The sequence below is a fragment of the Amblyraja radiata genome, chromosome 7 (genome assembly GCF_010909765.2).
Source record: "Amblyraja radiata isolate CabotCenter1 chromosome 7, sAmbRad1.1.pri, whole genome shotgun sequence".
Taxonomy (NCBI): Eukaryota; Metazoa; Chordata; class Chondrichthyes; order Rajiformes; family Rajidae; genus Amblyraja; species Amblyraja radiata.
The window spans coordinates 53,960,461-53,972,450 of record NC_045962.1 but is presented as its reverse complement, the minus strand read 5'-3'; the positions used below and the strand labels follow the sequence as shown (position 1 = coordinate 53,972,450).

Genomic DNA, 11,990 nt, shown 5'->3' with positions numbered 1-11,990 from the left:
CTCTGCTCTTACATTAAACGTATGCTCCTGAGTTCTGGACTCCCTTGCCCAGGGAAAATGATTCTGACTGTTGATCCTCCCTACACCTCTCATAATTTTATAAACCTCTGAGATCACTCTTATTATCACCAAATAAAGTTCATGCTAATTGTGCTAAAGGCACTAACAAGGATCTGATTCTTTGTGCTATAAGAACTTTATAATTTTATAAGAAATTATTGCAACCTAATATAACTGCCAAATTGTTGTCCATTACTTAAAGCATTTTTCCAATATTCAGAGATTATTTTTCACAGATGGTGGGCTACACACACACTGAATAAAGTTTTTTTTTATTCAGCTCATTTTGCACCACATTAATCTAGAACAAGTTATCTGGCAATCGTGCTCTTCATGGAAGGATTGATATTCTGTGATATGTGAACACATTTGAGCTGGAGTAGGAGCGGAAATAATTTATCTGAATTATTTTAGTCAGAGTGCACAGAAACTGTCCCTTTACACCATTCTGTCCATGCTGACCATTAATCTTAGTCCATTTATCAGCACTTGGTCCTTAGCCTTCATAGAATCATTAAGTGAAGCAGCACGGAGATGGGCCCTTTGGCATAACTTGTCCATGTCAATCAAGTTGCCTAGCCGAGCTAGTCTCACTAGCCTAGGCCTGGTGAAGACTCAGTCAAGTGGGACTTTCCGATCTGCCAGTATTTGCCAAAATATATTTTAAATGTTGCAATTGTACCGGCCCCCGTCACTTCCTGTGGGAATTCCTTCCACATATGTGCCATTCTTTGTGTGGGAAATGTTGCCCCTCAGGCCTTTAGAAATCTTTTCCCTTTTGCCTTAAACATGTTCTCTAGTTTTACCCTCTGGGGGAAAAAAAACTGACCATTCATCATATTTACGCCCCTTTTACCTTATCGATGATTTTATGGACCTCTTATAAAATAATCCCTCAGGTAAAAACAAAAGACTCAGACAATCCAGCTTCTCCTTATAACTCAGGCACGGTAATTTGGTTCTGCAGCTACTGAACTTGGACAAATGCAAATGATCAGCATTTAACTCTAAATTTGAATGTTTCTAATATTCTGCATGATTCAATATAATTCTTCTACCGCACCACCATTGTTCTTGTTCATTCTTTGAAGCTTTGCATTTGGCTGGTCCAAACACCCATCATAGGCTTTATCCACAGCATCTACCTGTATTTATGTAACGTTGTAGACTCCCCAAGCTGGTTCACATGATCAAGGCTTTTCTCTGTACCTGGGTAAAAGAGGAAGGTTTCAAAGAGTCTCCAAGGGTAGAAAGAGAGGCTGAGAAGAGGGGGGCAATTCTTGATCCGAGTTATTTGGCAACTGATGACACAATGGTTGATTGATTATATTCAAGGGGCCAACAATTAAGCCACATTTGGAATATTGTGTGCAGTCCTGGCCACTGCATAACTGGAAGAATGTGCAGACAATGAGAATGTGCAGAGGAGACAATTAGCTATAAGGAGAGGTTGGTAAATTTGGACTGATTTCCCTGGAACATCAGAGGTTGAGGGGCAACCTGACAGAAGTTATGAGAGGCACAGAAGGTTGATAGTCAGAGTCTGTTTGCCAGGATGGAAATGTCAAATTCTAGAGGGCATATGTTCAAAGGGAGAGGAGAAAAGTTTAAAGGAGAATTGTTAGGCAAGTTTTTTTGCATAGATGGTGGTATGTATCTGGAATGTACTGTCTGCAGAGGTGGCAGAGCTAGATACAATAGCATATGCACAGGCAGGGAATGGTGGGATATAGATCCTAGGCAGGCAGATGGGATTAATTTGGCGTTATGGTCAACACATACATCGTGGGCTGAAGGACCTATTTCGGTGCTGTGCTGATCTATGTTTCATATTCTGTACCAGAGCCAAATGATTGAGAACAACTAGATTTAGACAACTTGCCCAAGTAATAAAATTAACAAAACCTGCTCGACACAGCTTTAACAAAGTGAATATCTATGGAGCTGATGCACTACGATGCTGAGAACTATATTCTGCACTCTGTATCTTCATATCTACTCTATCCATTGTACTTGAATTTGACATGATTATATTTATATATTATTTGCTCTGATTGGATAGCATACAAAACAAAGCTTTTCATTGTACCTTGGTACACGTGACAATAACAAAACCTAAACCTAAAATGAGTGGAAGAATAATAGATGTGCAAAGAGGTGATTTACCTTTGTGAATGAACATCTTTCTTGCCAGGAGCTCTATCGATCAGAGCTCGAGCTTTACAAAGTTACAGCTGGCCTTGATGGTTCTATTGCTTGCAGAAAGTTTGAAATAGGTTGAGAGTATTGGAACACTCCTGAGCACAATGCAGCCCCCTACAGGCAGACATTTCTGACAGGTGGAATTTAATTGGAATGGAGGCGGTATCACAATTAGCTTTCAAATAGTCGTTTCTTAAAATAAAGGATTGTAATTTTGAGCAGTGGGTGTTCTATCCCTCAGCTAACTGCACATATCCTTGCTGATGGCTTATCTACCTGGGGACATGAGCATTTGTCAATTCCCAGAGACTGGATAGATTTCGACGAGCCCTAGGTATGACTTGCAAGCCACCTGGTTGAATATAAGTAATGGCTCTGTCAATTAATGCATCAATCGAGTAACGCAGGTCAAGATGACATGTTGGAGTCCTTGGGCAAGATTTATTTGGCAATCTGTCAGATATTCACAGGGAAATAAAGTAGATCAGGGCAGTTTTTGAGGTCTTTAGTTTCACACTAAAGAGCAGATGCAGGGAATTGGATTTGACAATGAGATTTATGTCTTTGGGTTCACTTGCTGGCTAGAGTGGCTGCAGTAAGTGGTCTTTTGGGAACTCAACAATAGCAGATACAGGAGAGGTGTATTTTGAATCTGGCACTTGAATATTTTGAAAAATTAGCAGTCGATGGATGTTTGACAGGCAAGGGATGGAATGAAAACAGGTTAGCGTAAAATGTAGCCACCAGTTTTTCCCACACTGTAGATCTACCAACCATCGTTACAAGCAGTATAATCTTTCAAGCCCCACATCACAGTCTTTTCCACTGAGCGTGCTACTGCAGATGAAGTACTTCATGCAGAACTATTACTGCACCTACGTTCTGGAAGTTCACAGGCACAGTTTTTTACAACAGCAACAAAAATATTAGAGAATGTCCTTTGCTCAAAAGCGCAAACATTCCAAAGGTCAAAAACTACATTCATGACGGTTGGCCATGGTGGATTATTATTGATAGAAGTAACCGAGTTGCCAAAAGTATTGAAAAAAGTTCACCAAGTCACTGAAGGATTCGTTTTCCATCTAAGTATCATGCATTCTCCAAATAAAGACTGACATTTGCCCTTACGAGAATCATGCAACCATGTCAGAGCTAACCTACCTTCAATTTTAGTTCATTGATGTGCTATTTTGCACTTGCTTTGATCTCAATGCACCTTTTGAAGATGGACATTGTATCCAATGTTAATTCCAATAATAGTTCACTGTGATCCTTCTACATAACGTGAGGTTCAAGGTCAATTTCTGGGAAGGGGGTGGTGTCACAAAATTAGCCACAGGCTCTGCCACTTTTACATTAAAATTCAGTGGTTCGCCCTACCTCTTTCTTTATCATAATTTACCATAATTACTTCTTTATTCTCCCTTTACTCTTTTGCTGTTAAGATGAGTGATTTATCCTGAGAGTGGGAACGTAAGGGTGCAAATAATCTGTCCAAATTTGGAGCAGTTCCACTGGATGATCGGGAAAGGATGTGGTGTGTTAGACCCATGTGTCAGCTCCGGTAAGGGTAGCCTGCCCTGGAACGAACCCAATTTTGCATAGGCTGTGGAGAAGTATCAGTCAAGTCTGGAGGTACTATTTCAAGAGCAGTAGATGTGCAAGGGCAGAGTGGAGGCAGTGTTGGTGAAAGTAGGCAGTCTTCATGATTAGGGTCAGAAACTTGCTGTAAAAGGAAGTTGTAAATGGTTGGGTTCAGCCCTGGTCAGTGGTGCGAAGGATGGGTAAACAGCTCGCCGTGTTGAGAACAAGCACGTTTTTAAGGTGGACCAGTCATGAAGTATGTTAAAAATATATCCAGATGTTGAGTTTTTCACCTTTGTGGCTAATCTGTTTGAAAATTGGGCTCTTACGGACTCTTAATTTAAAATGTACTCGTGTCACTGTGTGTATCCATCATTGAAATTTATTTAGACTTCTCATTCCTGCCTTTGTCTATGAACTGTACTTATCTGCAAAATTTAAAGCTGTGTATACACCTTCAACATTCGGTTTAAATAGTGAGAGCTGTTTTGCTATCCCGATTTCCCCTCCCACTTTCAGCATAAACATTGCACACTGCTTTAATTATCACAGTGCTATTGAATATCATTTTATCATATCTATTATTATGGAGATTAGAGCCTTTTAAGTGCTTGATGACAACTCAGTTTTTACTTGTTTTCTAGGTAACAGAAACTGGAGCCATCAATGTGATGTGTAGTGTTTCACAGAGGGACACGGATCTGATTACCGCACTGTGCGTCAGTGTGTTTTCTGTAACAGAGCGCACTCTCTCACAGTTACTAATGGTAAAGTGGGAAAGCCACCAAATGTTACAATCTGTGCAGACGGTGAAGGGCACTTTGTTCCCTTTCTACCTGGCTTTTTTTTAAAGTTAGATCTGATTACTGTATTAGTGTACTGTATATACTGTATTAGGGTGGCGCGGTAGCACAGCGGTAGAGTTGCTTCCTTACTGCGCCAGACACCTGGGTTTGATCCTGACTACGGGTGCTGTCTGTATGCAGTTTGTGCATTCTCCCCGTGGGTTCTCTACGGGTGTAAACTCCGTACAGACAACACCTGCAGTCAGGATCGAACCCACATCTCTGGCGCTGTGTGGCAGCAACTCTACTGCTGCGCCACTGTGCCTACCTGGACAATCCTTTTGGACTATCTGGACTATCTCCTCATTTGACAATCCTTTTTCCTTGATCAAATTTCTTAGCCCACTCTAAACATTATTATCTTAATAATAAACATTATTATCTTACAAGTTTAGTGTATTATCGTCACGTGCACCAATGTGCAATGAAAAACTTTGTTTGCATGGTGTCCAGTCAAAGAAAGACTATATACATGATTACAATCAAGCAGCCAATAGTGCACCAATAAAGGGTACAACATTTAGTGCAAGATAAAGGCCAATTATGATCGTTCTGTGGTCTCGAATGAGGTAGATGGGTCGTCAGGACTGCACTAACTGGTTAGAGGACCATTCCGGGGGCGCTGTTCTGGCAGCAGCCATGTCAGCAGCGCGTCAGTTTTTTCAACTTTTTTTATTTTTTAGTTTGTTTTAAAGTATGTATTTAATGTTTCTTTGTGTGTCTTGTGTGGGGGGGTAAGGGGGAAACTGCTTCGGTCGCCTCCTCCATGGAGAGGCGACTTTTTCCAGGTCGCCTCCCCCGTGGCCTAACATCAAGGATCGGCGCGGCCTTTCCCGGAGACGCGCCCGGGGCTTCAGCGGCGGGCGCAGCGTGGACTCTCGATGTGGAGCGGGTGAACCCTCGCTGGAGGGGAGCGCTCCGTTTCGCTGGTCCGGGGCAGCCGGCAGCCTGAAGTAGCGGCCTGAAGTCGCGGCCTGCAGAGCTCCAGCTGGCGCGGCGTCTACAGCCCGGGATCGCTCGTGGGTGAGCCGGGGGAAGAAGAAGCCATCACTGCCGGCCCGCGGCCAACTTCTACCGCGGGGCCGGCATGGATTTACCATCACCCCTGGAGGGGAGCTTCGACCGCCGGCCCTGCAATCTACGGTGCTTCTGGCTGCGGCGGGGACTTTAAATCTTGACCTGCCGGCCTGCGGCCTACAACAACTTAAAGCCGCGGTCTCCGGTGAGGAAGAGCCGATCCTGGACTGACTCTGGACTCTGGTCCTGTCCACGGGGGGGAAATGGAGGAGGACTGGCCAAATTTTTGTGCCTTCCACCACAGTGATGAATGCTGTGGTGGATATTTGTGTTACATTTTGTGTGTTCTTTATTATTGTATCGCTGCTGACAACCCAATCCTTGCCGGGTCACTGCTCGTGCGGTCGACCGGTTGGTGCAGAGAGTAGCTTTGAATGTTTGTCTCTTCGTTGATTGTGTCCCTTTCTTTTTTTAAAAGCTACTGTAATGCGCCCTTTAAATTGCCCCTCGGGGATGAATAAAGTGCTTGATTGATTGATTGATTGATTGAGTTGTCCAATAACAGTTGAGAAGAAACTGTCCCTGAATTTGGAGGTGTGCATTTTCAAACTTCTGTATTTTCAAACGTCTTGTCTGATGAGAGATGGTAGAAGAGGGAATCACAGAGGTGAGACATCCTTGATAATGCTGGTGGTCTAGCTGTGGCAGTGTGAAGTATAAATGGAGTAGATGGTCTAGGCTACATCCACAACTCTGCAATTTCTTATGATATTGGGTGGAGCTGTTCCCAAACCAGGTTGTGATGCATCCCGATAAAATGCTTTCTGCGGCACATCTGTAGAAGTTGGTGAGGGGTGTTGGGGACATGCCAAACTTCTTAAGCCTTCTAAGGAAGTAGTTGGTGTGCTTTCTTGGCCATGACTTTGATGTGGCTGGTCCAGAAACAATTGCTGGTGATATTTATTCCCAGGAAGTTCAAACTCTCTACTTTGGTGCCATCAATGTATCCTGGGGTGTGTGCACAGCTACACTTCCTGAAGTCATGCTGTCAATGACATGGTGTTATTGATGAGAATTCTACGAGTCAGGATCTCATTGCAGTGTAACTGAAGTATTATTCCTCTCCCAATTCCTTGAGCTGCTACTAACACAAACCAGATTCCAACCGTGTGATTTTGTAGACACAAAGAAATGCAGATGCTGATTCACACCAAAAAGACACAAATTACTGGTGTAACTCAAGCAGATTAGGGAGCATTCTGGAGAACATGGATGGATAACGTTTTGAGTCGATACCCTTCTTCAGACTGATTGTGGTGGGGGGAGAGAGGTGAGAAGGGTTTTTTTGGCAGATGGGTGAACAGAGATGAAAAAATAAAGTGTGAGATTAGGAGATACGAATAGCAGATGCATCAATTATCAACCCAGAGGAGGGAATATAGGTGCAAGGAGATGCGGTGGAAGGAGTGAGGGGGGTTGCCTGCCTTTTATTTGGCTTTGTCAAACAGTCCTTGTTCCAAACGTACAATGGCATCATCCAACTTTTTCTCTACTATATTGACAACTGCATCAGAGGTGCAGAACAATGATTTCAATAACTTCCACCCTGCAAGCAAATTGACTTGAACTATCTCTGACACCTTTATTGATCTCCCCTTGTCCCACCATGCCTCTTGCAAAGAGCTATCCCATACTCTCAATGTCTCTGTCTCCGTCGTATCTACTCCCACGATGAAGCTTTCCATTCTAGTACATCCAAGATATCCTCTTTCATTTGTAAATGTGGTTTTCCCCCATGCTGTCAAAGATGGTTCCCTTGCCCACGTTTCCTCTGTGTCCTATAGTTCTACTCTTGTGACACCACCTCTCAGATAGAACAAGGGTAGAGTTCTCCTGGTCGATGCCTTTCACCGTACCAACCTCTGCATCTAACACATTATTCTCTACTGCCTTGAACGTGATCCCAGCACGAGTCATTCTCCCCAAAATCTCCCCATTCTCCCCAAAATCCACAAACACAACTGCCCTGGCAGACCCATTGTTTCTGCCTGCTCCTGTTCCACGGAAATGATTTCCACATACCTCGACTCCATCCTATCCCCCCTGATCCATCTCTCTCTACCTATGTCCAAGATACCTCACATGCCCTTCGTCTCTTTAATTACTTCTGCTTTACAAGCCCCCACTCCCTCATCTTTACTATGGACGTGCAGTCACTCTACACCTCCATCCTCCACCAGGAATGCCTTAAAGCCCTCCGTTTCTTCCTCGACCGCAGAACCATCCAATTTCCGTCTACTAACACTCTACTCTACCTAGCGGAGCTGGTCCTCGCCCTCAATAACTTCTCCTTTGATTCCCCCCACTTTCTCCGTCCAAGGCATTGCCATGGGCACCCATTGGCCCCAGCTATGCGTGCCTCTTTGTAGGTTACGCTGAACAATCCCTGTTCCAGGTGTACACTGGCTCTATCTCTGTTACATTGATATCTGCATTGGTGCTACCTCCTGCACCCATGCAGAACTCATGGACTTCATAACTCCACCTCCAATTTTCATCCTACACTCAAATATACTTGGACCATCTCCAACACCTCCCTCCCCTTTCTTGATCCCACAGTCTCCATCACAGGAAATAGACTATTGACTGACATCTATTACAAACCCACTGACTCCCACAACTATATTGCCTACACTTCCCACCCTGCTTCCTGCAAAGACTCTATCCCCCTACTCCCAATTCCTTTGGCTACGCCGCATCTGCGCCCAAGATGAGGTGTTCCATACTAGGACATCCGAGATGTCCTCATTCTTTAGGGTTCCTCTCTCCCATCATAGACGAGACCCTCAGTCGTGTCTCCTCGGTACCCCGCAGCACTACCCTTGCTCCCCCTCCCCCTAGTCGCAGTAGAGACAGAAGTGCCCCTAGTCCTTACCTTCCACCCCATCAGCCGACACATACAACACATAATCCTCCGAAATTTCTGCCACCTCCAATGGGATCTCACCACTAGTCACTTTTTCCCATCTCCACCCCTTTCCGCCTTCCACAGAGACCGTTCCCTCTGCAACTCCCTGGTTAACTCATCCTTTCCCACCCAAACCACCCCTACCCTGGTACCTTCCCGTGCAACCGCAGAATAAGCACCACCTATCACTATACCTCCTCCCTCGACTCTGTCCAGGGACCCGGCACTCCTTTCAGGTTAGGCAGAGGTTCACTTGCACCTCTTCCAACCTCATCGGCGAGACCAAATGCAGACTGGCCGATCGTTTCGCGGAACACCTTCGCTCAGCCCACGTGAACCAACCTGATCTCCCGGTTGCTGGACACTTTAATTCTCCTTCGCATTCCTACACAGACCTCTCTGTCCTTTGTCTTCTCCATTGTCAGAGTGAGGCTACATGCAAATTGGAGGAACAGCATCTCATATTTCGCTTGGGCAACTCACAGCCCACTGGTATGAATATTGATTTCTCTCACATCAGGTAGCCCCGGCATTCTCCCTCTATCCCTCCGCCACCCAAGTTGCACTAGCTTTTCATTTTCACCTTACAAACAGCTAACAATGGCCTGTTTCCTTTATCATCGTAACTTTTTTGCATATCTTTCATTCATTGTTCTTTATCTCTCCACATCGTCTATATCTCTTGTTTCACTTATCCCTAACCAGTCTGAAGAAGGGTCTCGACCCGAAACGTCACTTAGTCCTTCTCTCCAGAGATGCTTCCTGTCCTGCTGAGTTACTCCAGCTTTTTGTGTCTACCTTCGATTTAAACCAGCAACTACAGTTCTTTCCCACACATTAAATAAATGAATGAATGAATGAATAAGTTTATTGGCCAAGTATTCACATACAAGGAATTTGCCTTGGTGCTCCGCCCGCAAGTGACAACATGACATACAGTGACAGTTAGGAATGACACATAAAACATTATCCATTAAACATGTAAAATACCAGAGCTAAAGGAGGCTACATATTTTTTGGTTATTGAGTAGAGTTTGGTTATTCCTGGAAAAAAGCTGTCTTTATGTCTGGCCGTGGCAGCTTTGACAGTCCGGAGTCGCCTTCCAGAGGAAAATGATTCAATGACTTTGTGGCCAGGGTGAGAGGGGTCAGAGATGATCTTACCCGCTAGCTTCCTGGCCCTTGCAGTGTACAGTTCGTCAATGGAGGGAAGGTTGCAGCCAATAACCTTCTCAGCTGATCAAACAATTCGCTGCAGCCTCCGGATGTCGTGCTTGGTGGATGAGTCAAACCATACCATGATGGAGAAGGTGAGGATAGACTCTTATGATGGCCGTATATAATTGGACCATCATTGCCTGCAGCAGATTGTGCTTCCTTAGCTACCGCAGGAAGTACGTCCTCTGTTGTGCCTTTTTGACTGTGGAGTCAATGGTGGCCCCCCATTTAAGGTCCTTGGAGATGATGGTTCCCAGGAACTTAAAAGACTCCACAGGTGTGACTGTGGTGTTGTTGATGGTGAGTGTGGTGAGGGGAGGGGGAGCTCTCCTAAAGTCTACAATCAATTCCACTGTCTTAAGAGCATTGAGCTCTAGGTTGTTGTGATGGCACCAGGACGCCAGCTGTGTCACTTCCTGTCTGTATGAAGTGACACGGGGTGTTCCAGTTGGCTTCAAGCGGTTAGGATTTGACAGAACCAAAAACTTTTTTTTTTGAAACTGTGTGCCATGCAATAATGTTCATATAATCTTTATGTGGATGAGAAAATATGGTTTAATAGTTTGTGTTATAGAGATAGAAACAGTCGGATAATATACTTATCCGATTTTGCCATCAATGAAATATATCAGTGTCAGCCACCAGTCATTAGATTGGTGAGGTGGTGGAGAGTTCCTGATTTCTTTCAGAAGGTCTTTTTCTAAAACCTGTAGCTTGTAATATAGAGTTATTGACTGCAGGCCTTGTTCAGTACGGAAGCCAAAGCAGTTTTAGTCCATTCATTAGCTTGGCTGTGGTTACTAATGCCAAAGTATTTCTGTTACATCTTCAGTTTGACGAGCTAAGCAAATATTTTATATAAGACCTCCGTTACTAGGTAGTAGTAATAAATAAAAGTCACATTTCATTTTATATAGCACGTGTCGCATTCCATTAGGACCCCCAGTCACATTTGTTTACCATTAGGGCTGACTGGTAATGCATGGAATAATTTGCATTTGTCCATAAATTGTGGTACTGTGTTTAGTGGCTAAACTGATGCATTATCATGTGATTTAACTCTTGCAGATGGTCTGATTACAGAAGAAACTATAAGGTTAATGAGCTGGTTGCCAGCCTTTAAAAACTGCTGCCAATGAACAACCCATTTATGTTCACCATTGAGACCTAATCTGAGAGAACTATGGCAGCTCAAAGAATCCGCTCCACCAACACCGGCGGGCTTCCTCGGTGTAAATCCGAAGGCACACTAATCGACGTGAGTGATTGTTTATCTGAACTCAATATCAGTGAATTCAAAGGTGAGTATTTCTATCAATTTATTAAGCAGAACAGAATGAACATGATGCTATGATTTACAGATTTGGGGAGTTATAATCCTTTTATTTGATCTTTGTTCTTTCCTTTGAAAATTTGCCAACTCTCACTCTACATTAAGCAAATCATAAGCAATTCAGCTTGATTCTAAAGGGCTTTCTTTAATCACTGAGAACATGATATCAATTTGCAACAAAGGTAGAAGTATTATATACCATTTTGGTCCATACCTGCATTATCCATTTTCGTAACAAAAGGGCACAAAGTGCTGGGGTAACTCAGCAGGTCGGGCAGCATCTCTAGAGAAATGAATAGGCAACGTTTCAGACTGAGAGGGACACCAGAGGTATGAACAAAATGGGATGGTTGGAGGGTTAATGTAAATGTTGGTTATCGGCAGTCTTGGGCTGAAGGGCCTGACTCCTTGCTGTATGTCGCTATGAGTCTATGACTCCATGAATCAGGGCTGTTAAATGTCCACAGACCTGTTCCTAAGTCCTCTCTGGAGAGAAATATGGTGGATGCAGTAAAACATTTAATAGTAGTTGGTGTGTGTAGGGTTTCTGAAAGTAAACACAGAGGAATCTGAAATGGTTTGTAACTTTATTTAAATGCACAACAAATTACCTGCAGGTATTTAAGGACATTCAGCTGAATGTTTAGTTGGATTTGAGTAGTTAAGATGTTTTTTCTGAGTGCTGTGCTAATTTAAGCTGTGGCAGAGTTATAGCCTGTTCTGCCTTGCTCCAACCTGTCAAAAGAATAACAAACTGCAGAAA

The 11,990-nt window shown here is 43.8% G+C and overlaps 1 protein-coding gene across 2 annotated transcripts in view; it reads left to right on the top strand.

The window, feature by feature from the left end:
• sh3bp4 (SH3 domain binding protein 4) overlaps positions 1-11,990 on the top strand; it is an 81,351-nt gene that overhangs the window by 22,746 nt on the left and 46,615 nt on the right. For both annotated transcript variants that reach the window (XM_033024545.1, XM_033024546.1), the window contains exon 2: positions 10,963-11,195. In XM_033024545.1, coding sequence (XP_032880436.1) covers positions 11,078-11,195 — 118 coding nt within the window. In that variant the 5' untranslated portion in view covers positions 10,963-11,077. The remainder of the gene's footprint in view (positions 1-10,962; positions 11,196-11,990) is intronic.